At 45.0% G+C, this 27,541-nt stretch overlaps 1 protein-coding gene across 3 annotated transcripts; it reads left to right on the top strand.

Moving 5' to 3' along the window:
• Positions 1 to 1,115: 1,115 nt before the first annotated feature.
• On the top strand, positions 1,116 to 7,989 carry LOC109938612 (zinc finger protein 239-like). 3 transcript variants are annotated; one of them, XM_048619041.1, is made up of 3 exons: positions 1,116 to 1,262; positions 1,542 to 1,650; positions 5,119 to 7,989. In XM_048619041.1, the coding sequence occupies exon 3, from the start codon at positions 5,210 to 5,212 to the stop codon at positions 6,026 to 6,028; it is 819 nt and encodes a 272-aa protein (XP_048474998.1). In that variant the 5' UTR covers positions 1,116 to 1,262; positions 1,542 to 1,650; positions 5,119 to 5,209; the 3' UTR covers positions 6,029 to 7,989. The 3 variants fall into 3 exon arrangements, with proteins under 3 accessions (XP_048474998.1, XP_048474996.1, XP_048474997.1); XM_048619039.1 differs by having other exon boundaries at positions 1,116 to 1,379; XM_048619040.1 differs by having other exon boundaries at positions 1,116 to 1,379; positions 5,053 to 7,989.
• Positions 7,990 to 27,541: the final 19,552 nt, after the last annotated feature.

Here is a 27,541-nt window from a genome sequence, read left to right as displayed (position 1 = left end):
ATTTGTTTTCAAGATATTTCATTAGCAGAGAGAGAGAAATTATTAACACTGTCACAATCTTTGGTCACCACAGAACACAGCTTTCAGGCAATTGGCAAATAATGCAGCGTGAAAATGTTAAAATTATTTTACTCAGCAAGTTCTGAGGATCTGGAATAGTCTGAGCAGCAGCTTGATGCATATTCAACAGTTATTCGTAAAGTAAATTTGGAATTTAACTTTTTAAGGAAAGATATTGGCTATGGATGGGGTAGGGGTGCAGAATTGGGATAAATTTGCAGCATTTCTCGAGTACGAATAGCCACCAACCCGTGCGCTCTGTGATATTGTTCAGACGAATGAGGGGGGATCTCATAGAGACTTATAAAGTTGTAACAGGACTGGACAGGGTAGGGGCAGGGAGGATGTTCCCGATGGTGGGTGCATCCAGAACTAGGGGTCATGGTATGAGGATTCCGGGCAGACGATTTAGGATGGAGATGAGGAGACATTTCTTCACCCAAAGAGTGGTAATCCTTGTGGAATTCATGACCACAGGAAGTAGTTGATGCCAAGGCAGTTGATGTATTCAAGACACGACTAGATATAGCACTTACTCAGAGGTAGTAGGAAATGCCGATGCTGGTGAATCTGAGATAACAAGGTGTAGAGCTGGACGAACACAGCAGGCCAAGCAACATCAGAGGAGCAGGAAGAAGGGTCCAGACCCGAAACGTCAGCTTTCCTGCTCCTCTGATGCTGCTTGGCCTGCTGTGTTCATCAGCTCTACACCTTGTTAACTTAGATATAGCACTTGTGGCGAATGGGATTAAAAGTTTTGGGGAGAAAGCAGGATTAGGCTATTGAGTTGGACGATCAGCCATGATGATGAAGAATGGCGCACTAGGCTCGTCAGTCGAACGGCCTCCTCCTGCTCCTATCTTCTGTACTTCAATGCAGCCCATCCCAGGGGAGAGAGTGGGAGGATTCCGCTACTCACATCCTATTGGGCTCTGGCTGATTGACGGCATAGCATTGACCAATAGGAGGTTGGTGGGCGTGGCTGGCGGACCAAATCGTAGCGACTGAACCTCCAACCAATGGGAATGACTGTGGGGCGGGGTGATCAAGATGACACGTGACCATTAACGCAGCCGGCGTATTGTCGCTATACTTAGTGTCTGAGCGAGTGCGGGAGGCAGAGACGAGAAAGCGGGAGATTCAGTGGACGTCGGGAGGAAAATGGCGTCAGTCTCGATTGGGAAGTTGTATCAGCACCGGCTGTAGGCTACTAGACCTGAATTAGAAATTTCCAGTCCCGCGTTTGTAGCAAACGGGAAAACGGCTGCGGGCCTCCGGCGGTGATAGGCCCCGAGTTACCGCCGCCATCTTTATTGGAGGTCAGATGCAGTAGTGCGCTTGCGCCTGCTTCTTCCTGAGTGGGGGCGGGGCGACTTGAAGGGGAGCATTTACAGAACAAACTGAAACCAAGAGAAATGATTTTGTTTTCTAGATTTCTATCCTAGACTGAGAGTGATTCTCTTTTTGAATTCGTTTTGCAGGATATTAACTGAGAATAATTTGCAGACTGGGATCTCAAAACAAGTTCTGACAATCAGCAGAGTCATCAGGATCTGAATGTCATTGGCATTTCACTGTGAAAAGAAAAAGGTTTGTCTGTTCTGTCTGTGGGAAAATGTCTCCAATATGCTTTTAACTCGAAAAGCAGCTAAGATATTCAAATCTGTTGTTTGATCATCTCGGGGTATGTGCTCAGTTCTGGGCCCTGCAGCTGAGGAAGTAGATAGATATTGACCTGAGAAGGGGCCCAGATTTATCCAAATAATACCTTGACTCTTTGAAAGAACTGTCATATTTCATCTCAATCGCCCACTTAATGATTTTAACCTGTACATTTCCAATTCACAAATACATGCAAACTTCCTTTTAAAATTCACTACGGAGTCGAATTCCAGCACCCTTTCAGGTGGAATGTTCCAGGTCCTGACAAATCTTTGTTGATTCTGAACTTGCTGAAGTCCTTGTTGATTCTGGAGGGTTATAAAGAGCTGAAAGGAAAGTTGAGATGCTGCTCCCTGAACTCCCAGTGAGGTGCACTGGAATAGTAAAGTAGGCTGCACTCAGTGTAGATGTGAGGACTGTTAATATGACAAGGTTACTGTTAATATGACAAGGTTGCACTTTGAATGAGAGTGCTTTGGAGTTGGGTGAGAACAGACAGTGAGGTAGACAAGGAGAAGGTGAAGCTGAAAATTGACAGTGGTGCTCAGTCTTAGTTTGGGCAGTTCAGAAAGTGATACACTCCCAGTCGAAAGAACCATCAGTAGTACCTGCAAAGTATTTTCTTACAGTTTTGAAGAATATGAGCTTTGTAATGGGCTTTCGATAATAATAGAAATGTTTGCAACGAAAGAAAATCCTTAGCTCAATTAAATTCTCTTAAAGGGAGTAACTAACTTAATTTACAAAGAAGTCATGACAGGAGACCTCAGACCCCTGGTGTGTTCCTCTGGCAATGTGGGAATTAAGGAAAGCTTCCAGTGTTGCTGATGGCTACGTGTACAGGACGTGTGTCTATCTGCAGCTACTGGCTAACCGCTTTTGGGAGCTGGAGCGGTGGGTGGAATCACTGCAGAGCATCCGCAACACTGAGAATGTCATGGGCAGCACATTTAGTGAGTTGGTTACACCACAGGTGAGAATTACACTGGCAGAAAGGGAATGGATGGCCATCAGATAAAGATAAATGCTCAGGAAGGAAGTGCAGGAGTCCCTAGTGGTCATCCTCCCCTCAAACAGATATACTGATTTTGATACTTTGGGGCTGGTCGGGGGTGGCCTCAGGGGAAATCGGCAACAGCCAAGTTCAAGGCACCATGGGTGGGTCTGCTGCACAGAACAGAGGAGAAAGAATGGCAAGCCTGTAGTGACTGGGGATTCAACAGTCAGAGATACAGATAGCCACTCCTGAGGCAGTAGACATGTATCCAGGATGGTATGTGGCCTCCCTGGTGCCAGGATCAGGGATATCCTGGAGCAGCTGCAAGACATTCTGGAGCTGGAGGTTGAATAGCCAGTTGTTGTGGAATTCATAGGTACCAACGACACAGCTAAACAAAGGATGAAGATCTGAAAGCTGACTATAGGAAGATATGAGATACATTAAAATCCAGGGCCTCAAATGTAATAATGTCAAACTCACTCCCAGTGCCATGTGCTCGCGAGAGCAGGAATAAGAGTATAGATCAGATGAACATGTAGCTAGAGAAATGGTGCACCAGCGAAGAGTTTAGATTCTTGGGACGTTGGGACGTTGGGACCTGTACAAGGCTGACTGGTTGCCCCTAGGCAGAGCTGAAACAATTCTCGTGAAGGCTTTTGATAGTTCCTTTGAGGTTTTAAACTAGTATGGCAGGGGAGTGGGAACCAAAGTGTGGGCTTAGATGGGTCAGATTCAAATTGGGAATTGGCAGGTAGATTATTAGTCAGTGGCTCAGAGAGACTAAAGAAAGGAGGATTAAATGAGGATCGAGTCTTTCTTCATATGTCAGTCCTGATACCCCAGGAATCAGTCTGGTAAACCTTCTTTACATTCTCTATACAGCCAGGGCATCTTTCCTTGAAAAAGGAGTACAAAGGTGCACACAATTCTCCAGGTGTGGTCTCACCAATACCTTTACAGAAAGATATCCCTGCTCCTGTACTCAAATCCTCTCACTATGAAGGCCAACATATCATTTGCACTCTTCACTGCCTGCTTACTGAAAGAGAGACTGACAGAGAAGCACGGAAAAAAATGGGATCAGAGTCTCAGATATAAAATTGTTGAACATGATCTCCCCATCATATCCATGCTGATCATCAAGCACCTATTTACTTTAAACTCATTTTCCAGCACTCAGCATGTAACCTATATCATAGTGGCTTGTAGGATCATCTAAACATTTCTTTGTGGTTGCAATGGTTCCCGCATCTGCCACTATTTCAGATGCTGCCACGCCTACGGAAAGTCTCCAGCATTTCCTGATTTTATTTCAGATTTCCACCATTTTGTTTAAGCACTTAGCGTCACAGAGTGATACGGCATGGAAACAGACTCTTTGGTCCAACTCATCCATGCTAACCAGATGTCCTAAACTGATCTAGCCCCATTTTTCCAGCATTTGACTCATATCCCAATAAACACTTCCTATCCATGCATCCACGTAGATGCAGTTCAAACGTTGTCACTGTACCTGTCTCCACTACTTCCTCCGGTACCTCGTTACATACACGTAACACCCTCTGTGTAAAAAGATTGCCCCTTGGATCCCTTTAAAATCTTTCCCCTCCCACCTTAAACCCATGCCCACTAGTTTTGAACTCTCTTACTCTGGGAAAAAGACCTTCCTACTCAGTCGATCCATGTCCCTCATGATTGTATAAACCTCTATAAGATCATTCCTCAGCCTCCGACACTCCAGAGGAAAAGAAAACCCAGCCTATTCAGCCTCTCCCTATAGCTCAACTCTACAATCCCAGCAACAACTTTGTTGATCTTTTCTGAATGTTTTCAAGTTTAACAATATCTTGCCGACAGCAGGGAGACCAGAACAGAATGCAGTCTTCTAAAATCCACCTAACAAATGTCTAAAAAAGCAACAACATGACCTCCCGAATCCTGTACTCAATGCACTGACCAATAAAGACAAGTATTCCAAATTCACGTTCACTGTCCTGTCTGCCTGCAATTCCCCTTTCAAGGAACTATGCACTTGTTCTTATCCTTTTGGAGGGATTGAAGGTATGGGGAGAAGACAGGAACAGGTTTGAGTTGTAGATCTCTCAAATACTTCTTCATGCTGCCTCTCCCACCCCTATCTCTTTCTGCAGTTTTGAGCAAACACTGACTGGTTCCCTTCCCTGAAGGACAGTTCAGTTTTAATGATAATCCAGCATTTTCCCTTTGTCATCTCCTCAACCGATCAGGTTAACTGATCTCTGTTTCACAACTTGCATTTTCTTCTCATTCTCCTAATTTGTTTTATGTTTGAAATGGTGATTTGCAATTAGAGACTTCAAATGAAACCAGATCCAGATCCGACAGTCACTCTGTTTATCATAACCTAATTATATCAGAATTTTGAACGTTGAAGGAAAAAGCACCATTCACCCCGGGGAGAAACACGTATCGTCTGTTTGTGGAAGAGTCTGTGAAGCTTCATCTGTAATGTCCAAACGCCAATGCAGTCGCACTGGGGAGAGACGGTGGAAATGTGGGGATTGCGGGAAGGGATTTCTTTACCCATCCCAGCTAGAAACTCACCAACGCAGTCACACTGGGGAGAGACTGTGGAAATGTGAGGATTGTGGGAAGGGATTTCTTTACCCATCTGAGCTGGAAACTCACCAACGCAGTCACACTGGGGAGAAGCCATTTACCTGCTCTGATTGTGGAATGGGATTCACGCAGTCATCCCACCTGCGGATACACCAGCGGGTCCACACTGGAGAGAGACCATTCACCTGCTCAGTGTGTGGGAAAGCATACGCTCAGTCATCCGACCTGCGGATACACCAGCGTATTCACACTGGGGAGAAGCCATTCACTTGCTTTGACTGTGGGAAGGGATTCACTTCGTCATCCAGCCTGCTGAAACACCAGCGAATTCACACTGGGGAGAAACCATTCACCTGTTCTGAATGTGGAAAAGGATTCCATTACTCTTCTAAACTGCTGATACACCAGCGAATTCACACTGGAGAGAAACCATTCACCTGTTCTGAATGTGGAAAAGGATTCAATCGCTCATGTAATCTGCTGATACACCAGCGAATTCACAGTGGGGAGAGACCATTCACCTGTTCTGAATGTGGAAAAGCATTCAATTGCTCATCGAGACTTCTAACACACCAGCGAGTACATACTGGAGAGAAACCATTCATCTGCTCTGATTGTGGGAAAACATTCGGTCAGTCAACCATCCTGCTGAGACATCAGCGAGTTCACACTGGGGAAAAGCATTCACTCAGTCAACTCACTGGCTGATACACCAGCCTGTTCACTCTATGGAGAGACAGTTCACTTGTTCTGCATGTGGAAAGGGATTTTAAAATGTTACCACACCAGTGAAATGACACCAAGTGGATCCCATTCACCTGCTCTGTTCATCTAAAAGACTTTGCTGTTTGCTAATGCACAAGCAAATTCACAAAGAACCACAGGTGAAAGGTTTTGCTTTTATTCACACACCAAGGAATAAACTTTGGTCATTGGACCATTTGTATTGATGTTATTAATCTATTAAAGGGGCTGATATTGAGGATAAAACATTGATACAGTTGTGTCTCTGGAATAGGTTTTGAAAGTAAGCACAATGTCATTATTTCAACACATTTATGCTCTGTAACGAGTATCCACCTGCATATTGTTTGCAAAGTGTATTTGAGGTTCATCAGAATTGGTTAAACAAGTTCCCTCATATCCATCAGCATTGGATTTTGATGGTATTGCTATCCAAATCCAAACCATGCTTTCTGGCCCTATTTCTGACCATGTTTATGAACAATACAGGTTCAGTTACCTATTTGGAATAAAAATAATACAAATCAGCTGTTTATTAAAACCAAGTTGCATCAACTCTTTGTCTAATTCTGAGTGCCTTAGAGATAAGATAATAAAGATAAGATAATCCTTCACATGAGCAGTTGGGGGAAGGCACATCCAGAGTGAGATATAGCCTGAAATGCTGGAAATTTAGTTCCAAGTGTTGTTGGTGCACGTGCAACATAACTTGGCAAGGGGGTGGGATCCAGAAAGCATATCCAAAAGGCTAAGAAGAGAGGAATCAACAAGTGAGTCAGGAAGGCATTGACATTACAGGCCAGTTCGGGTACAAGGGAGTTTGACCTGGTTGAATGGCATTGATTTTAATGCTACACGTGTGACAAACAAGGCAGATGAGTTGAGGATACAAATTAAAAATGGTGTATTATGACATTGCTGTCACTGAGACATGGTTGAGAGAGAGGTAGGTTTGGAAGCTCAAAACTCCAGGATGCACGGTCTTCATGCGAGACAGCGAAGGATGCAAAGGAAGAGGAGGTGTCATAGCTGTGTTTAGGGAATGTTACTGTTGCCCGTAACTGAGCACAAGATAAGATTGTTATGGCTGGCCACAACTATTGCTGACAGCAACATTTTCTCGAGGTCGCAACTAACAGCATATGTCATTTGATTCCACACTGTAAGCCATAGATAAACAATTAACATTTGGAGCTAACAGAAGATAACAACATTTAAATAATAGAAGACATAGAACATTTTAAGAACAACGTTTGCAACTCTTGTAAGCTGTAGATAAGATGATTAATATTTGCAGCTAACACGTAAGATAATAACATTAGACACATTTGATTACCTCACACTAATTAGGTGGTTAACCAATATTATAGAACCAATTAAGTTCATAAAAGGAATTAAACCAGCCCACAAATGGTTAACAATTAGTTAAGCAAGCCCAGCACAAAAGGTTTCTCCTTTCTCTCTCTCACACACACACACAGTTAAGATATTGGAATTTTAATTGGATTGTGCTAAAGCTCATAACTTTGTGGAACTGATCGAAGTCAATATTCTTTTGTTTTCCCTGTAATGAGACATTTCTAATTAATTGGCAGTTCTGGCAAATATTATTTGGACAGTAATCATTGTGAAAAGTTTCAAAAACATTATTGTGACCATGATTAAGCCACAAGCCTGTCAATCTCAGTGAAAATGATGTACAAGAGAGCCGATCACAAAGTGCCAACTCAATTCTGCTGAACAATAATAATGGTGTGTGTGTGTGTGTGGGGCTGGGGGAAGGGGTGGTGGTGAGCGCTCTAAAAGAAAGATATTCTCAAGTCTGTGGACATTTTTTTTGTACCTTCATGACTTTGTGTCTTTTTTTTGCTATACACTGTTACTGAGCTGTAACTAAGCAAATAAAAGGTCATATTTTGAGTGCACCCTGCATCTCTGACTCTTTTTGAAAGATATAAGGTCTATCAGAGAATTTATTACAGCAATAAGGAGAAATAATGTCTTAGAAAATTCCTTAGATAAACCTGTAAGGGTAGAACAAGTAGAGCTCGTAAGGAGGCAGATTTCAGGGAAGCATCAAAGTTACAGGGTCATGATAGTGGGGAGTTTCAATTCCCCAACATTTACTGTGGTCGGCACAGTATGAAAGGTTTACAGGAACTTTTAAAATAAATCCAGGACAGCTTTTGAAGGCAGTATGTAGAAGTCCCAACAAGGAAAGGGGAGCTCCTGGAATTAATTTTAGGTAACAAAAATGGACAAGCGGTTGAAGTATCAGTGGGGGAGGATCTTGCAGACAGTTATCATAACTCTTTTAAAAAGATTAAGGATTGATCTGGAAAAAGACGAGGATTGGCCTTAAATCAAAGTTCTAAATTGGTTGATTTTAACAAGACCAGGTATGATTTGGCCGGAGTGCACAGGGAGGGAGCAGATTCTATCGGGGAAATGTGCAAGAGGGAATTTAAATGGGGAGATATGGAGAGCTATGAATTGGAGAACATGGAGAACATGAATTGATGCAGCCAGGTAAAATAAAGGAAAATGCTCAGTTGTTTTACAGGTACATTAAAGGTTAAAGAGTAAGGCTGATTAAATTCAATCACATACTTCTCCCTGAATGGTCTCTCACTAATGAGCATTGACACAGTGTTCATTTCAAATTTAGCCGACATCCTCTGGTTCCACACACACATTACTGCTGTGGTCCTTAAATAAATTAGCATAGAGAGCAAGAAGGTTTTGAGTCTGCTGACTGGCTTAAATGCAGATAAACCTCCAAAGTCAGGTGAAATGTATTCTGCGTTGTTGGGACTAAAGGGCAGGAACGCTTGCAAATTTTTTCAATTCCCCTCTGACCACAACAAAGGTGCTAGAGGCCTGAAGAATAGACAAAGTGGAGCTTTTATTCAAGAAGGGAGCAAGGGATAAATCAAGAAACTAAGCCAGTCAGTCTCACCTTGATGGTGGGGAAACTATTGAATGAAATTCAGAGGGACAGAATTAATTCAGAAGCATTAGAAGCTGTCTGTTTGGGAGTCACAAGATAACTGTGGAGTGAGCAACTTTTGGGCAAAATTGTTTTGCAGCCAAAATCCCCATTGACAATCCACGACTGTCTCACAGAGTACGCTGATGGGAAAACGAAATCGCCTTCCTTCCCTGGCCTGTCAATTAACCACTAATCTTTTCATTAACAGCTGAATGCAATGACAAATTAACCTGCCCAAATATGTTGCTTCTCACTGATCAGCCCATCTGACCCACCTGTTAGTATGTGGAAAGCCAAGGCTATCCTCCTCACTATTTACTTTGTATCATCTGCAAACTAACTGATCAACCGTTCTACATTCAAGTCTAAATAATTTATATAAACCATAAACAACAAGGGCTCAACACTGACCACTATGGGACCCCAATGGAACAGACTTCTAATCGGAAAAATGTCCTCAATTATCACCCGCTGCTTCCTGCCATGCAGAGAATTGTGGATCCAATTTGCCAAATTTCGATGAAACCCGTGGGCTCTTACCTTTGTTATCGGTCTCCTATGCAGGACCTGACTAAATGCCTTGCCGATGTCCAATAAGACTATATTAAAAGTATTGCCCTCATTGGTACAACTGGATACCTCATCAAAAAACTAAATTAAGTTGGTCAGATATGAACTCCCCTTTAAAAAATGCATGCTGACTGTTCTTGTTTAATCCCCTTGCTTAACCCTTGATTAATTCCAAATACTGGCAGTCACATTCCCACAAACCCTGCCTTCCTTCTCACACTCATTCTCCAGAAGGCAAAAATTCATGTTAATCAACAGATCTCTGCTCAGTTCTCAGTTCTGAAGAAAGGTCACTGGATCCGAAATGTTAACTCTGATTTCTCTCCAGAGATGCAGCCAGACCTGCTGAGCTTTTCTAGAAATTTCTTTTTGTTCTGATTTCCAGCAACCGCAATTCTTTTAGTTTAACTGCTCAGTACTTGATGTCCAGGACACACAGTCCTGAAAATCTTCATGCTGGCTCCCACCCTAAATTTATATGTATCTATAAGGGCATCATATATCTGTTTTATATGCAGTGCATTATTTCTAATTTACTGCCCCTTAACTCCTGACCACCTCTGATAGAAATCCTGTAAGAAGGAAAGATGCCACCCTGTTAGGCAGGCAAATAAATGTGCAAAACTGAGACAACAAATAATGATAATAAATTTAAGAGACATATCATTTCCAGAGTACGCTCCCACCCTGGAATCAGTTCCTCTCCCTTCAGTTGCTGCAAGTGAACAGTATTCCCAGGATGAGAAAAGAAATGGAAAGGGGGAGACATTGCTTTGCTCCAGATGTTGCACAGAGGAGGGAGTCTCACTTTGAACCAAACCGGGACAGGCCTTGCCTGAAGCAGCCAATAGGGATCACTGAGCTCGTCGTTGGCATCCAGGGGTTCCAGGCTGCAGGCCAAGTGTGCGGGGAATGGAGCCCCGCACCTACCCATTTCTCCCCCTCCCCCTCCTGGAGCCAAGCTTTCCAGGACAACTGCCTGCCGGCTGGAGCCAGAGTGAGAAGCCGCTCAGGGTGCTGCCCCTGCCCCTTTCTCCAGAGGCTGCTGCTCCAGAAAGAGACTGTTCGAGCCCTGTCCACTGCCGGCAGTCACACCGCGCTTGCTCCAGACAGTGGGCCCACACTGCGCTTGCGCTGCCACCCAAGTGAGGGATTGGGGAGTGGAGAACAGTTTAGAAAACCTCTTCCTTTCATTTTCTTCCAGGTTATACAACAAAGAACAATACAGCACAGGAACAGGTCCTTAGACCCATAAGGCCTGCGACGACATATTTTGCCCTTCCATACTAAAACTGTCAGGATCCGTATCCCTCTATTCCCTTCCTATTCATGCATTCATCCAGGCACTTCCTGAATGCTGCTATTGCATCTGCTTACCCCACCTCCTGTGGCAGCACGCTGCAGGCACTCACCACCCTTTGTCCTTTGTTTCAAAAACTTGGCTCACACATGTTTGAATCATGAATCATAAAATCCCTACAATGTGGAAACAGGCCCTTCGGCCCAACAAGTCCACACTGACCCTCGGAGTATTCCGCCCAGACCCATCCCCCAATAACCCACCTAAGCTACACATCCCTGAACACTACTTGCAATTTAGCATGTCTTTTAAACTTCTCCATTCACACCTTGAACTTGTGTCCCTTAATAAATGATCGTACCACCTTTGGAGAAAAAAACCTCATACTTTCGACTCTATCCATGAAATTCATAATCTCATAAACTTGTTATCAGGTTTCCTCTCAACTTTCTGTGTCCCAGTGGAAACAAACCCAGTCTATCAAACCTTTCTTCATAGCTAGATGTCCCCATGCCAGGCAACATCCTGGCAAACATTTTCTGTTCCCTCTCTAAAGCTTCCACATCCTTCTGGTAGTGTGGTGACCAGAACTGTATGCAATACAGTACAGGATTTGTGAATTTTCTTCAGAAAGAAGAACTGGACCAAGTACTGAAAGAGTTATTTGATGAAACAGAAGGTGAATATGTTCAGTCTTTGACTGGGAAGAATTGAGATTTCTCTGTTCTGCCTGTAGGGAGAGATATGAAGCACGTAGAAATAGAGAGAAAAGGCGACAGAGGAATTTGAAAACAAGGATGGGAGTTTTAAAAATGAGGCATGGCTGAACAGGGAGCTTTAGTTTTTTTTATATATATATTTATTCTTGGGATGTGGACAATGCTGCCTGGATCAGCATTGACTACCCGTCTCACATATCCTGGAGAAAGTGCTGCCATGGAGCATGGCTGTGATTTTTGACTGCCCAGTGTGAAGGAGACTGTGTAAGTCAAAGGATATTGTCCTGGAGCTGCAGTCTGTCAATTTAAGATGGGTGAAGTCATGTTTAAAAAATGTACTGAAGCATTAGCAGACAGGAAACACACGGGAGAAATAAATGAATCTTTTTCAGGAGTATAAGACTTTGACAAGTATGGCACTGTAAGGATGTCTTTGGACCCCAGCTATTTAAAGCATACATCAATGATTTGGATGAGGGAATCCAATGTAATATTTCCAAGTTTGTTGACACAAAACTAGGGGGATTGTGAGTGAGCAGTACACAAACAGTCTTCAGAGTGATTCAGTCAATTTGAGTGAGTGGCAAATACATGACAGATGCAGTATCATTGTGAAGTTATCCATTTTGGTAGAAAATTCACAATGGCAATGTATTATTTATATAGTGGTAGATTTGGAACCGTTGATGTACAAAGGGATCTGGGTATGTGTGGACACCAGTCATTCAAAGCAAGCATGTAGGTGCAGCAAGCAGTTAGGAAGGCAAATGGAACTTTGTCCTTCATTGCAAGAGGGTTTGAGGACAAGAGATCATACAGTTGCTGTGCAGGGTTTTGTGAAGCCACACCGGGAGTCTATGTGCAAGTTTGGTCTTCTTCATGAAGAAACATTATTCTTGATGCAGACAAACAGCAATTTCTTGTATTGGTGAAGTCCACAATGAAGGACAACGTTTATCACTGTCCAAGAATCAGGAGGAAGCTCCAGCAGCTTCATCCATGTTTTAAGTCAAATCTAGAGATGTTACTTGTTTACAACTACTTTGCAATTTGTTCATAATAGGAAGTGGTTGATGTTCCCTCCCTCCCACACCGTTCCCCTTTTGCAGAGCAACACACAGTCTGGTGGCACTGTTTGGTTTAGACACTGTCACTGCAGGGCTCGCAAAAGAAAAGGATGATGTGGATATAGTCAGCTGAGAGGAGCAGTGCGAAATATTAGACAAAATAATCATTATGAGAGAGGAAGTATTAAAGGAGCTGGAATCATTGAAAGTGAATAAATCACAACGGCCAGATGAATTGTTCCCTAGGATCTTTAAGGAGGTCAAGGAGGAAATAGCAGATTTTGTGAGGATTATTTTCCAATCTTCAAAACACTGGAAGCCTGTTATCAGTGATGTGTCACAAGGATCGGTGCTGGGCCTACTGTTTTTTTGACATTTATATAAATGTTTTGGATGTGAACACGGGAGGTATCATTAGTAAGTTTGCAGATGACACCAAATTTGCTGTGTAATGGACAGCAAAGAAAGTTACCTCACAGTCCAACTGCACCTTGATCAGATGGATAGGTGAGCTGAGGAATGGTAGATGGAGATTAATTTAGATAAATGTGCAGTACTGCATTTTGACATGGAAAATCAGGGCAGGACTTATATACATGATGTTAATTTCCAGGGGAGTGCTGCCAAACAAAGTACCTTGAAGTGCAGGTTCACAGTTCTTTGAAGATAGAGTCACAGGTAGACAGGTTAGTGAAGAAGGTTTGGTATGCTTGCCTTTACTGGTAAATGCATTGAGTATAGGAGTTGGAAGGTCGTGTTACAGCTGTATAGGACATTGGTTCGGCACTTTTGGAATACTGCCTTCAGTTCTGGTCTCCCTGCTATAGGAAGAATGCTGTGAAACTTGAAAGTGTTCAGAAAAGATTTACAAAGATTTTGCCAGTTTTGGAGGGTTTGAGCTGTAGGGAGAGGCAGAATAGGCTGTAGCCATTTTCCCCAGAACATCGGAGGCTGAAGGGTGACCATTATAAAATCGTGAGGGGCATTGATCGGGTGAACAGTGAAAGTCTTTTCCTAGGGTAGCAGAGTCCAAAACTAAAGGGCATAAGTTTAAGGTGAGAGGGGAAAGATTAAAAAGAGACCTAAGGATCAACTTTTTCATGCAGAGGGTGAAGCATATATGGAATGAACTGTCAGAGGAAGTGGTGGAGTCTGGTAGAATGTCAACATTTAGTAGGCATCTGGATGGGTATATGAATAGGAAGGGTTTCGAGGGATATGGGGCCAAATGCTGGCAAAAGGGACTAGATCGATTTAGGATATCTAGTTGGCATGGACAAGTTGGACAAAAGGGTCAGTTTCCATGCTATACAGCTCTATGACTCTATGACTCTAGACACGTGAGGTGACGGAGGGCTCAAGGAATCCCTATGTGGTTTTGTTATTTAAAAGGGTACAAAGGAAATGCCAAACAGCTATAGGCTAGTCAATCTTACTTTTGTGGTGGGCAAATTGTAAAAATGATTCCCAGAAAATCAGATGAACTGTCGCTTAAAAATTTACGTACTAGTCTTAGAAAGTCAGCGTTACTTTGTTAAAGGAAGGCCATGCTTAACAAATTTGATTTAATTCTTTGAGGAATTGACAAGGATGATCGATGTGGGTTGTGAAATGGATGTTGTCTACATGGATATTATTTAGGCATTTGACAAGATCCCACATGGCATACTGGTCAAAAGTAAAAATGCATGGGATATAGGCTAATGTGTCGAATTGGATCCTCTGTTTCCAATGCTTCTGACATCTTTTAGGTTGCAAGTTCCACTATGAGACTCTAATATTGAAAGCAGTGAAATTGTTTCAGAGCTGAGCATTTTTGATTATTCAGGAGCAAGTTCGAGCTTTTAGTGCTGTATTTTGTTATCTATGAGAGATTGCATGGTCTGGAGCTAGTGTGGCCCCTTTACTCCGGATCTGAATCCATGTCAATCCATTGCTGTATTTCACATCTGCCCTCCTAGATCTCCTAGCTGCCATTGTCTATCTTCCTCAGTACCTGATAATGGTTATATTTTAACTTATTTTGTGTCTTATTGTTACTTCTGCTAATTGTGCCCAAATTAGGTTTTCACCACTGCCTATCCCCTGACCGTGTGCTGCTGACTTCACAGTTTTACCTTTCCACAGAATGGTTAATGGCCAGAAATTGTTCTTATCGCACTGCTGTTAACTTTTAATCTGCAAATTACGAGCTTTGTCCAGTTCACATTTCATGACATACATTTTTCACTTTGTGTTTTCTTTCTCAGTCCCTTTGTTCTGTCTAAATCAGTTTCACAGGGTTTTAGAAGAGGAGGTTTTGCAGTCAAGAAACGGAAACCAAACGTTACATCAGGATCTGAGATAGTTACCAAATGTATCATAACCTGAATGTCACTGAATGTTGAACATGGAAGGAGAAAGCACCATTCACAACCGGAGAAACTGTACACTGGTTCTGTGTGTGGACAAGGCTTCAACCAATCAACTGCCATGTCAGAACATAAACACATTCAAACTGATGAGTAGCTATGGAAATGTTGTGACCAGGGAAAGAATTCTTTCATCCATCAAAGCTGAAAATTCATCAGTGTGGTCAGCTGGGGAGAAGCCATTCACCTGTTCTGAGTGTCAGGATGGATTCACTCAGTCATCTATCGCATTGATACACCAGAGAGTTCACACTGGGGAGAAACCATTCATCTGCACAGAGTGTGGGAAGAAATTTACCAATTCATTAAATCTGGTGACACAGCAGCGAGTTCACACTGACAAGAGACCTTTTGAATGCCCAGTCCATGGCTTACATTAGAGGAGAGATTGACTAGATTGGGATTGTTTTTGCTGGAGTTCAGATGAATGAGGGTGTATCTCATAGACACTTATAAAATTCTAACAGGACTGGACAGGGTAGATGCAGGGAGGATGTTCCCAGTGGTGGGTTTGTTCAGAGCAAGAGGTCACAGTATGAGGATTCAGGGTAGACGATTTAGGATGGAGATAAGGAGAGATTTCTTCACCCAAAGAGTGGTGAGCCTGTGGAATTCATTACCACAGGAAGTAGTTGATGCTAAAACATTGAATGTATTCAAGGGGCAATTAGACATAGCACTTAAGGCAAATGGGAGGAAGCAGGATTAGGCTATTACGTTGGATGATCAGCCGTGATTGTGAAGAATAACGGAGCAGCCTTGAAGGGCTGAGTGTCCTTTTCCTGCTCCTATCTTCGATGTTTCTATGCTGGAAAAGTTCTGGGGATTTGATGTTCAACAATTTGTTCGCACAGATGACCGACCATTCAGGTGCTCTGACTGTGGCGCTGCGTTTAGATTATAATCTTGCCTCACTGTGCACCGTCGTGTTCACACTAGGGAGAAGTCTTTCACCTGCTCCAATTGTGGGAAGGGATTCACACAAGCATCTGCTGAGTCACCAGAGTTCACAACTAACTACAGTGATTAGATTTTACTATTAATTAAATTCAAGAGTGAACCATGTTCCTTGCAGTCTATGGGCACTGGGAATGTAGTTGGGGCTGGGAAAGAAATAAAAGATGTGTCTGCAGCAGGTACACAACCTTCCAGAACTCAGGCTCTGGGACCAGATTGCAGAGTATCTGCGCTCTGCACGCACCAACCAACCAACCAACCCCACTTCCGGTTGCCATCCTCTTTAACTCGCCCTCCCACTCCCCTAGTGACATGTCCATCATCCTCCACTGTCCGAATGAGGCCAAATGTAAACTGGAGGAACAACACTTCATATTTCGCCTTGGGAGCCTACAACCCAATGGCCTGAATATTGACTTCACCATCTTCAAAATCTCTCCTCCCCAAACCTGTCCATCTTCCTACTCACCTATCCACTCCACCCTTCCCACTGACCAACCACAATCACCCTCTACCTGCAATAGTAGGAAATGCAGATGCTGGAAAATCTGACATAACAAGATGGAGAGCTGAATGAACACAGCAGGCCAATCAGCATCAGAGGAGCAGGAAGGCTGACGTTTCAGAAATGGGGGAGGGGAAGGGGGTTCTGAAATAAATAGGGAGAGAGGGGAAGGCGGATAGAAGATGGATAGAGGAGAAGATAGGTGGAGAGGAAACAGACAGGTCAAAGAGGCGGGGATGGAGCCAGTAAAGGTGAGTGTAGGTGGGGAGGTCGGGAGGAGATAGGTCAGTCCAGGGAGGACGGACAGGTCAAGGGGGCGGGATGAGGTTAGTAGGTAGGAAATGGGGGTGCGGCTTGAGGTGGGAGGAGGGGTTAGGTGGGAGGAAGAACAGGTTAGGGAGGCGGGGACGAGCTGGGCTGGTTTTGCGATGCGGTAGGGGGAGGGGAGATTTTGAAGCTTGTGAAATCCACATTGATACCATTGGGCTGCAGGGTTCCCAAGCGGAATACGAGGTGCTGTTCCTGCAAGCTTTGGGTGGCATCGTTGTGGCACTGCAGGAGGCCCAGGATGGACATGTCTTCTGGGAAATGGGAGGGGGAGTTGAAATGGTTCACGACTGGGAGGTGTAGTTGTTTAGTGCGAACCGAGCGTCAGTGTTCTGCAAAGCGGTCCCCAAGCCTCCGCTTGGTTTCCCCGATGTAGAGGAGGCCACAACGGGTACAGCGGATGCAGTATACCACGTTAGCAGATGTGCAGGTGAACATCTGCTTGATGTGGAAGGTCTTCTTGGGGCCTGGGATGGGGGTGAGGGAGGAGGTGTGGGGGCAGGTGTCGCACTTCCTGCGGTTGCAGGGAGAAGTGCCAGGTGTGGTGGGGCTGGAGGGGAGTGTGGACCGGACAAGGGAGTCACGGAGAGATGGTCCCTCCAGAAAGCAGATAGGGGTGGGGAGGGAAAAATGTCTTTGGTGGTGGGGTCGGATTGCAGATGGCGGAAGTGTCGGAGGATGATGTGTTGGATCCGGTGGTTGGTGGGGTGGTACATGAGGACGAGGGGGATTCTTTTTTGGTTGTTATTGTGGGGACGGGGTGTGAGGGATGAGTTGCGGGAAATGCGGGAGACACGGTCGAGGGCGTTCTCGAACACTGAGGGGGGCAAGTTGCAGTCCTTGAAAAACGAGGACATCTCAGATGTACGGGAGTGGAATGCCTCATCCTGGGAGCAGATGCGGCGGAGGCGAAGGAATTGGGAATAGGGGATGGCATTTTTGCAGGAAAGTGGGTTGGAGGAGTTGTATTCTAGGTAGCTGTGGGAGTCGGTGGGCTTGAAATGGATATCGGTTTCTAGGTGGCCAAGATGGAGACAGAGAGGTCCAGGAAGGTGAGAGAGGTGTTAGAAATGTCCAGGTGAACTTAAGGTTGGGGTGGAAGGTGTTGGTGAAGTGGATGAACTGTTCGAGCTCCTCGTGGGAGCACAAGGCGGCGCCGATACAGTCATCAATTTAACGGAGGAAGAGGTGGAGTTTAGGGCCAGTGTAGGTACGGAAGAGGGATTGTTCCACGTAACCTACAAAGAGGCAGGCATAGCTTGGGCCCATGCGGGTACCCATGGCCACCCCCTTTGTCTGTAGGAAGTGGGAGGAATTGAAACAGAAGTTGTTGAGGGTGAGGACGAGTTCGGCTAAGCGGATGAGGGTGTCAGTGGAGGGGGACTGGTCGGGCCTGCTGGACAGGAAGAAGCGGAGGGCCTTTAGGCCATCTGTATGGGGAATGCAGGTGTATAGGGACTGGACGTCCATGGTAAAGATGTGTTGGGGACCAGGGAATTGGAAGTTCTGGAGGAGGGAGAGGGCGTGGGTGGTGTCACGGACATAGGTGTGGAGTTCCTGGACCAAGGGGGAGAAAATGGAGTCGAGATAGGTGGAGATAAGTTCGGTGGGGCAGGAGCAGGCGGAGACAATGGGTCGACCAGGGCAGTCAGGTTTGTGGATTTTGGGAAGGAGATAGAAGCGGGCAGTGCGGGGTTGGGGAACGATGAGGTTGGAGGCCGTGGGTGGGAGGTCACCTGAGGTGATGAGGTTGTGGATGGTTTGGGAGATAATGGTTTGGTGCTCGGGGTTGGGGTCATGATCAAGGGGGCGGTAGGAGGTGGTGTCGGAGAGCTGGCGTCTGGCCTCGGCGACTTAGAGGTCAGTGCGCCATACTACAACTGCGCCTCCGCGGGTTTTATGGTGAGATTGGAATTGGAGCGGAGGGCTGCACGTTCTGCGGGGGAGAGGTTGGAGTGGGTGAGAGGGGTGGAGAAGTTGAGGTGATTGATGTCTCGACAGCAGTTGGTGATGAAGAAGTCGAGAGAGGGTAGGAAGCCTTGGGGTGGTGCGACGGCAGTTGGAGATGAAGAGGGACCAGTCACGTTTGGACATTGAGCAGTTTTTCCGCTGCCTCTGCCTTCACGCTTACTTCTTCAACCGTGAACCTAACCCTCCCTCTACTGGCCCCTTCTCCCACCTCCAACACACTCCCTCTTCCGGGACACCACCCTAAGGCCTCCTACCCTCCCTCGACCTCTTCATCACCAACTGCCGTCGAGACATCAATCACCTCAACCTCTCCACCCTCTCCCCCACAAAACGTGCAGCCCTCCGCTCCAATCCCAACCTCACCATAAAACCCGCGGACAAGGGAGGCACAGTTGTAGTATGGCGCACTGACCTCTACATCGCCGAGGCCAGACGCCAACTCTCCGACACCTCCTCCTACCATCCCCTTGATCATGACCCCACCCCCAAGCACCAAACCATCATCTCCCAAACCATCCACAACCTCATCACTTCAGGTGACCTCCCACTCACGGCCTCCAACCTCATCGTTCCCCAACCCCGCACCGCCTGCTTCTAACTCCATCCCAAAATCCACAACCTGACTGCCCTGGTCGACCTATTGTCTCTGCCTGCTCCTGCCCCACCAAACTTATCTCCATCTATCTCGACTCCATTTTCTCCCCCTTCGTCCAGGAACTCCCCACCTACGTCCGTGACACCACTCATGCCCTCTATCTCCTCCCAAACTTCCAATTCCCCGGTCCCCAACACCTCAACTTCACCATGGACGTCCAGTCCCTATACACCTGCATTCCCCATACAGATGGCCTAAAGGCCCTCTGCTTCTTCCTGTCCAGCAGGCCCGACCAGACCCCTCCACTGACACCCTCATCCACTTAGCCGAACTCATCCTCACTCTCAACTTCTGTTTCAATTCCTCCCACTTCCTACAGACAAAGGGGGTGGCCATGGGTATCCGCATGGGCCCAAGCTATGCCTGCCTCTTTTTAGGTTACGTGGAACAATCCCTCTTCCGTACCTACACTGGCCCTAAACCCCACCTCTTCCTCCGTTACATTGATGACTGTATCGGTGCTGCCTCATCCTCCCACAAGGAGCTCGAACAGTTCATCCACTTCACCAATACCTTCCACCCCAACCTTAAGTTCACTTGGACCATCTCTAACACATCTCTCACCTTCCTGGACCTCTCTGTCTCCATCTCGGGCAACTACCTAGAAACCGATATCCATTTCAAGCCCACCGACTCCCACAGCTACCTAGAATACACCTCCTCCAACCCACCTTCCTGCAAAAATGCCATCCCCTATTCCCAATTCCTTCGCCTCCGTCACATCTGCTCCCAGGATGAGGCATTACACTCCCGTACATCTCAGACGTCCTCATTTTTCAAGGACTGCAACTTCCCCCCCTCAGTCGTCAAGAACGCCCTCGACCGTGTCTCCCGCATTTCCCACAACTCATCCATCACACCCCGTCCCCACAATAACAACCAAAAAAGAATCGTCCTCACGTACCACCCCACCAACCTCTGGATCCAACACATCATCCTCCAACACTTCCGCCATCTGCAATCCGACCCCACCAACAAAGACATTTTTCCTTCCCCACCCTTATCTGCTTTCCGGAGGGACCACTCTCTCCATGACTCCCTTGTCCGGTCCACACTCCCCTCCAGCCCCACCATACCCAGCACTTCTCCCTGCAACCGCAGGAAGTGCTACACCTGCCCCCACACCTTCTCCCTCACCCCCATCCCAGGCCCCAAGAAAACCTTCCACATCAAGCAGATGTTCCTGCACATCTGCTAATGTGGTATACTGCATCCGCTGTACCCGTTGTGGCCTCCTCTACATCGGGGAAACCAAGCGGAGGCTTGGGGACCGCTTTGCAGAACACCGACGCTCGGTTCGCAATAAACAACTGCACCTCCCAGTTGCGAACCATTTCAACTCCCCCTCCCATTCCCCAGACGACATGTCCATCCTGGGCCTCCTGCAGTGCCACAACGATGCCACCCGAAGCTTGCAGGAACAGCAACTCATATTCCGCTTGGGAACCCTGCAGCCCAATGGTATCAATGTGGATTTCAGAAGCCTCAGAATCTCCCCTCCCCCTACCGCATCGCAAAACCAGCCCAGCTCATCCCCATCTCCCTAACCTGTTCTTCTTCCCATCTATCCCCTCCTCCCACCTCAAGCCCCAACCCCATCTCCTACCTACTAACCTCATCCCGCCCCCTTGACCTGTCCATCCTCCCTGGACTGACCTATCCCCTCCCTAACTCCCTACCTACACTCACCTTTACTGGCTCCATCCCCGCATCTTCGACCTGTCTGTTTCCTCTGCATCTATCTGCTCCTCTGTCCTTCTTCTATCCCGCTCCCCCTCTCTCCCTATTTATTTCAGAACCCCCTTCCCCTCCCCCATTTCTGATGAAGGGTCTAGGCCCAAAACGTCAGTCTTTTTGCTCCTATGATGCTGCTTGGCCTGCTGTGTTCATCCAGCTGTGCACCTTGTTGTCTCGGATTCTCCAGCATCTGCAGTTCCTGCTATCTCATCTTCCTACTCACCTATCCGCTCCACCCTTCCCACTGACCAACCACAATCACCCTCTACCTGCATCCACCTATCTCCATCTCACCTACCGTTCCTCCAGCCCCACCCCACTCCCTCCATTTATTTCTGGGCTCCACTCCCCCTCCCCAGTCCTGACCAAGGGTTTCGGCATGGAACATTGACTTCCCTGCTCCTCTGATGCTGTCCAACCTGCTGTGTTTTTCCAGCTCCACATTTACTGACTCCATTCCCTCCGGACCTCCGCTGTTTCGAACTGGGCGATGGTCATGTGTCGTTCAACTTGCCTCGCCCCTCCTCACTCCCATTGGTTGGAGGATCCCCAGCTTGGACCGCCAGTCCCGCCCACTCTCCTCCTTTTAGAACATAAGAACATAAGAACTCGGAGCAGGAGTAGGCCGTCTGGCCCTTCGAGCCTGCTCTGCCATTCAATAAGATCATGGCTGATCTTTTCGTGGACTCAGATCCACTTACCCGCGCTCTCACCGTATCCCTTAATTGCTTTATTGTTCAAAAAAAACTACCTTTTTTTTAAAAAAACGTTTACTGAAGTAGCATCAACTGCACGCGAATCGGCCGGTGATAACACAGTGTGGAGCTGGAGGAACACAGCAGGCCAGGCAGCATCAGATGAGCCGGAAAGTTGACGTTTCGGGTCAGGACCCTTCTTCAGAATCGGCCAGGTCGTGAGATGAGAAGTGGCAGCTTCCCTCTCTCTATCCTGGATGAGAGCAGCGGGGCAGGTGGCCATTCAGCCCATTGGAGCTGCACTTTCTCATCCTAGAAACGTTGTAAACCTATTCCAATTCCCCTATTATCTGTGCAGAATCCTCCAAATCTGTGTACCTGGGCTCCTTCTTCATTCATCGGTCTCCCTCTCATCAAACCCCCAACTCGTCCACTAATCAGCATATATACCACCATTTCCTAGCTGCTTTCAGATCCAACGAACGATCACTGTATTCGAAACATTATCTTTCTTGTCAAATCACAGATGTTGCAAAACCTGCAAAGTTGCTCGAGTAATTTGATTGTTTCAGATGTCCAGCATCGCAGTTCTTTGTATAATGTAACCTCCAAAACATTCCTTATTAAGTTACATTCCAAATCAGTATTAAGAATGACAGCTGAATCCACTTACACTTATCGTTCAGTCTGTTCCAGATCCCTAGAACTCGTTGAGTAAAATAACCTCCACATCTTCACCCTACATTATATGTGAATTATCTGAAAGCTGAATTGTATGGTTACCGAACATTCTGGTTTCTCAGAATCAATTCTGAGGAAGGGTCACCAGACCCAAAATGTTAACTCTGATTTTTTCTTCACAGATGCTGCCAGACCTGCTGAGCTTTTTTAGCAACTTCTGTTTTTGTTGTTGTCAATAATTTCTCCGTCTCTGCAGGTGAAATCTTCTGGAAATAAATTTATAAGTGGACAAAATGATAACTTTCTAAGCTCCAAAGAGAATTGTCCAAGCTTCTACAAGCATGCCACGTATCAGAAAACCACCAAGTGTTCTTTATTCATGGCATCTGGTCTGCATACATTAATATTTATTGCCAATCTTTACTTGTCCTGAAGAAGGTGATGATATACTGCTTCTTGGAATGTTGCATCGGACATGATGTAGGTACACCCACAATGCATTCAGGAGGGGTGTTTTGGCATTTTATCCCCCTGACAGGGAATTAATTGCAATATATAATGGCAATGGGGAGGTGATGGCTTACCGGTATGATTGCTAGATTATTAATCCAGTAACTCAGGTAACGTTCTGGGGACCTGGGTTCAAATCCCACCACAGCAGAGAGTGGAATTTGAAATCAATTTAAGAAAATTTGGAAGTGAACATCTACAAATGACCATGAAACTATTGCTGGGTGTCGTAAAATCCCAGCTTCAGCAAAGGAAACCTCTCTCTTCACCTGGTCTGGCTTATATGTGACTCTAGACCTAGAACAATGTGGGTGACTCTCAATTGCCACCTGAAATGGCTTAGCAAGCAGTGCTAGGGCCAGGCATTAAATGTTGGCTAGTTCATGATACCTACATCCCACAAGTGAGTAATAACAAAAAATATAGTTCCAAGTCAAGGTAGTGTGTGACTTGGGATGAGAAGTAGTCGTAAGTGAAGGTGTGCCTATGATTCCATGCACTTGTCCTAATCGGTGGGAGAAGTTATGAGTATGGAAGGTGCTGTCAAAGGAGCATTTTTGCGTTACTGCTGTACATCCCATAGATGGTACATTCTGCAATTCACTGTGAAGGGACTGAACGTTGAAGCTGCTGGATGGGATAGCATTCAAGCTTACTGCATTGTCCTTGATGGGTTTGGGTTTCTCCCAACTGGGAATGCTGATTTTTCCTTTGTTGACTCTGTGCATAACTATCCTAACACACTCTCAGTCGGCCTCCCACATTCAACCTACCGGTAATCTCAAGATCATCCAAAACTCCACTGCTCCTGTGCAGATGCACACTAAGTCTTGTTCATCCATCATCATTCTATAATTTGAATGGAATGGCAACCTATCCAGTGAAATTAAACACAGAGAAGTGAAAAGAATGAACCCTAAAAGTAAAGGGTTTCCTAAATTGGAAGGAATAAAGAATTCACAAGCAAAGGATAAGACGCAGAGGAAATGAACAGGAGAGAGAGGGGAGATTCCAGTCAATACCTTGTCTGATTACTCACTAATTTTGAAAGTTACAGAGTCATACAGCATGAAAATAGACCCATCAGTCCAATGAGTCCATGCCAACCATTGTTCCCAAATTAAACTAGTCCCAGCTGCCTGCATTTGGCCTATATCCCTCCAAGCCTTTCCCATTCATGAACTTATCCAAATGTCTTTTAAAAATTGTCACTCGACCTGCATCCACCACTTCCTCTGGCAGTTCATTTTACACACTAACCACTCTCTGCAGAAAGAAATTGCCCCTCATGTCCTTTTTAAATCTTTCTCCTCTCACTTTAAAAATATGTTGCCTAGTTTTGAACTCCTCCACCCAAGGAAAAGACCTTTGCTATTTGCCTTATTTATGCCCCTTATGATTTTATAAACCTCTATAAAGGTCCACCTCAACCTCCTAAACTTCAGTGAAAAATGTCCCAGCATATCCATTCCAGGCAACATCATGGTAAATCTTTTCTGACCCCTCTCCAGTTTAATAACATCCTTCCTTTCACAGGGCGACCAGAACTGCACGCACTACTCCAGATCAGGAACACCAATGTCCTGTACAACCTCAACATGACATTCCAACTCCGAAACTCAAAGGTCTGAGCAATGAAGGCAAGCGTGCTAAATGCCTTCTTCACCACTCTGTCTACCTATGATGAAGATTTCAAAGAATTATGTATCTGAAGTCCTAGGTGTCTCTGTTCCACAACATTACTCAGTGCCCCACCATTAATTGTATGAATCCTGCCATTGTTTGTTTTACCAAAATGCAACACCTCTCATTTATCCAAATTAAACTCCATCTGCCACTTTTTTAGCACATTGACCCATTTAATCAAGATCTCTTTGTAATCTTAGATAACCTTCTTCACTGCCTATTATACCACCAATTTTGGTGTCATCTGCAAACTCACGAACCATGTCTCCGATATTCTCACCCAAATCATTTCTATAAATGACAGAGCAAAATGGACCCAGTACCAATCCCTGTGGAAGACTGCTGGTCACAGGCCTCCAGTCTGAAAAACAAGCCTCCACCACCAGTCTGTCTCCTACAGTCAAGCCAATTTTGTATCCATTTAGCAAGCTCATTCTGAATCCCATGTGACCTAACTTCACTAATTAGTCTACCATGAAGAACTTTATCAAAGGTTTTACTAAAGTCCAAGTAAATAATATCTACTGCTCTGCCCTCAATCTTTTTGGTTACTTCCTCAAAAACCTCAATAAGTTTGTGTGACATGATTTCCCTTGCACAAAGCTATGCTGACAATGCCTAATCATTCCTTGCCTCTCCAAATGCAAGTTAATCCTATCTTTCAGAATCACCTCTGACAACTTACCCTCCACCCATGTCAGACTCACAGGTCTATTGTTCCCAGGCTTCTCCTGGCAGCCTTTCTTAAGTAAAGAACAACATTAGCCATCTTCCAGGCCTCCGCCACCTCACCCATGGCTGTGGATGTTACAAGTATTCTTGTTAGGGTCCTCACAATTTCCTCCCTAGCTTCTCACAATGTAATAGGATACACTGGATCAGGTCCCGGAGATTTATCCACCTTTATGTTTTCTAAGGCCTCCATCACTTCCTCTTCTGCAAATATGAATTATTTTCAAAACATCAGTATGTATTTCCTCGAGTTCTCTAGCCTCCATTTCTTTCTCCACAGGAAAAACTGACATGAAATATTCATTTCATATCTCTCCTGCCACCTGAAGTTCAACACAAAGACAACCTTGTTGATCTTTAAGGGGCCCAACTCTCTCTCTCTATAGTTGATAAGATGAATAAACTATGAAGTTAAAAATTATTAGAGCTAAAACTAACAAAATTAAGAACAGAGTGAGTGCTGGAAAAACCTAGTAGGTTTGGCCACATTTGTGGAGCGAGAAACAAAGTTAACATTTTGAGTCTGGTGTGACTCATTTTCAGTAAAGTGGACACATGGAAAAGAGTAGAACAGAAAATGTTTTTGCAAGGCATTTTCTGCATTGTACTTCCATAGTAGAGTGGTGTTTAAACCTTTACAAACAAGAAGTGGATCCATTAGTAAAGCATTTTGTTGATATACATCATTCATTTAAACATAAACCTTTCTAAAATGAAATGCATCTGAGATTGAGCCATTAAGAATGAACTGAAAGCACAGGAAATCTACACATGGCTGTCAATTAAAATAACAATATTGTAGGATGGGAATTTCATTTTCAGTCATCAGTGATCCTGTCCAAACTCAAATTCATAATATCTTGGGGCAGGGCGAATGGGCTCAAAAACAGCAGACTGTAAGATGACTAGAGTGATAGGGAAGAACCCTCCAATTAAAATGTACAACTGAGTGTCAAAATGAAGGAAATTTTGGAACATAAGTAATTCAGTAGTTTCTCATATCAGCTTTCTCTGTGCCCAGTGCCAATGTTCTTTAATTTCTTTTCTGCGCTTTTCATGATCCAGTCTTCTTCCAGCTAATGGCTAGAGGAAGGTTTGGTGCCCATGATCTATTTCTCAGCTTTCGATCTTTCCAAAAATGTTGCCTGACCCACTAATGTTTCTGTTAGTGTGAATAAAAGCAGTAAAGTCAGAAATTATTCTATTAAAAATTATATTAATTCAAATTACCATTAACTGCAAATTACAGTTTGGAAAATCAGAGGTAGCTGTGCACTTGAACTCAAATACAATTTCAAAGTCAGACAAATTATTTTATTCATTCACGTGATGTGGATGGTGTTTGAGAGTCTCTATGTTCCATTGCTGGTTGCCCTGCAGAATGTGATGGTGAGCTGCCTCTTGGACTGTGATAATCATTGGGAAGTAGGAACAGAAACAAACAATGCTGTGATCAACTGAGTTCCAGGATTTTGTATCCTGCTGCACATTGTCCCCTATAAAAATGGTGGCACTAGTCTCGCGAAAAGTTGCTCATATTAAAGACGGCGGCAATAACTTCAGCCTGACACTGTCTGAGGCCTATAGCTGTTTGCTGCGAATGTAGAAGCAGAAGTTTCTAATTCAAGGCTAGCAGCCTAAACGATTCATCATATACTATCTTGCCTTGTTAGTCCTCTTAAATCTCATCACCTAACACTTTGCAGGATTAGATTCCATTTGCCACTGTTCAGCTCATCTGACCAGCCAGCTGTATCATTCTATAGTCTAAGGCTTTCCTGGCAGAACCCAAAGTGGGAATTAGTAACAGCTGACTGCTGCGTAAATGCTACTTGACAGTACCGTCCCTGTCACGTCCCATCGGTTTGTTGATAATTGGCATTTGATTGATGGGGCAGCAATTGGTTAGATTGGATTTGGCCTGCTTTGTTTCAGGACAGAAAAAACAACTTCTGGGCAATT

This window comes from Rhincodon typus, chromosome 42 (genome assembly GCF_021869965.1).
Source record: "Rhincodon typus isolate 14 chromosome 42, sRhiTyp1.1, whole genome shotgun sequence".
Lineage (NCBI taxonomy): Eukaryota > Metazoa > Chordata > Chondrichthyes > Orectolobiformes > Rhincodontidae > Rhincodon > Rhincodon typus.
The sequence above is the reverse complement of the archived record's forward strand: the minus strand, read 5'-3'. Positions and strand labels throughout refer to the sequence as shown.

Bases quoted from the DNA above. Each gene is read 5' to 3' on its own strand.
- LOC109938612 (XM_048619041.1), top strand. From the start codon at position 5,210: ATGTCCAAACGCCAATGCAGTCGCACTGGGGAGAGACGGTGGAAATGT.